This window comes from Galeopterus variegatus, unplaced genomic scaffold, assembly GCF_000696425.1.
Source record: "Galeopterus variegatus unplaced genomic scaffold, G_variegatus-3.0.2 Scaffold3509, whole genome shotgun sequence".
In the NCBI taxonomy this organism is placed as follows: Eukaryota; Metazoa; Chordata; class Mammalia; order Dermoptera; family Cynocephalidae; genus Galeopterus; species Galeopterus variegatus.
Window position 1 is genome coordinate 195,402 of NW_007729620.1, and position 1,066 is coordinate 196,467.

At 40.4% G+C, this 1,066-nt stretch overlaps 1 protein-coding gene across 1 annotated transcript in view; it reads right to left on the reverse strand.

The window, feature by feature from the left end:
* Positions 1-1,066, reverse strand: part of MTCH2 (mitochondrial carrier 2) — a gene marked incomplete at its 5' end in the record, with an annotated part of 20,000 nt that overhangs the window by 9,258 nt on the left and 9,676 nt on the right. Inside the window, 2 exons of the mRNA XM_008585281.1 lie at positions 345-404; positions 827-878. Coding sequence (XP_008583503.1) covers positions 345-404; positions 827-878 — 112 coding nt within the window. The remainder of the gene's footprint in view (positions 1-344; positions 405-826; positions 879-1,066) is intronic.

The following is a 1,066-nucleotide window of genomic DNA, read 5'->3' on the forward strand; positions in this document are numbered from 1 at the left end:
GCCAGTGAGCGCACCAGCCATTCCTATATAGGATCCGAACCCACAGCGGGAGCGTCGCTGCGCTCCCAGTGCTGCACTCTCCCGAGTGCGCCACGGGGTTGGCCCTAACTTATTTGTTTAAAAAACAAAATTCCTCATTTCAAATGTTTTAAATATCTAGAAGCAAAGGACTGGGATCTTTACAATAAGAGAATTCAAGTCAGGAGGGGCCTAAATAGAGGTTCACATGAAATAAACCCAGGCAGTACATTTTCCTAGGGATTAAACAAAGATTTATAGTCCTTATTTTCAAGAAAGTTTTCCACTCCACAAAATCACACACACACAAATCAACATTTACTCACGCGAAAAATCCTAGGATGCCCTCTTCCCGATAGATGGTTACTATGGAGTCACAAAGCCCACTAAGTACATAGGAAGGAAAGGTGAAATACAGTAAGATTATTTTGAAATTATAAATAAAATAACTTCAATGATCACTTTTGACAAGGTCAAATTTACAACCCCCTTCCCTCACACTTCTCCAGCACCCACTCACTCTGCAAGGATTTGGAGAAAGAAGTGAAGATGTTAACTACTCAAGGGTGCAGTCCTATAGGGTCAGGGGGAATTTGCCCTCAGTGGCTCTGCAACTTACTCTGACATCCTGGGTAGCCTTCTAAACCTCCCCAGGCCTATTTCCTCCTATTTTATTCAATTTTGTGCAGATTAAATTATACAAGATATATGTATTTGTTCTGTAAACTCTAAGGCATCACAAAAATGTAAAGTAGTACACTTCAGCTTCAACAGATCTCCTTGAGTACTTGAAAACAAAAACACTTACCAGTACTTGGATTCTCTGCCAATGAACTGTACCATAGATCTCAGGGTGATCACTGTAGAACACAGACAAAAGATTTTTGAAACTATGTTCAGGTAGATTTTGATAGCCCTGGGGGGGAAAAAAGGTTTTCCCACCTAAAGAAACTTTACTATCTGGATAAATTTGATAAAAGCCAGAACAGCAGGCAAACAAAAAACACACTAGCAAGGCACTTTAATCAACTCCCATGTGAACCTGAGT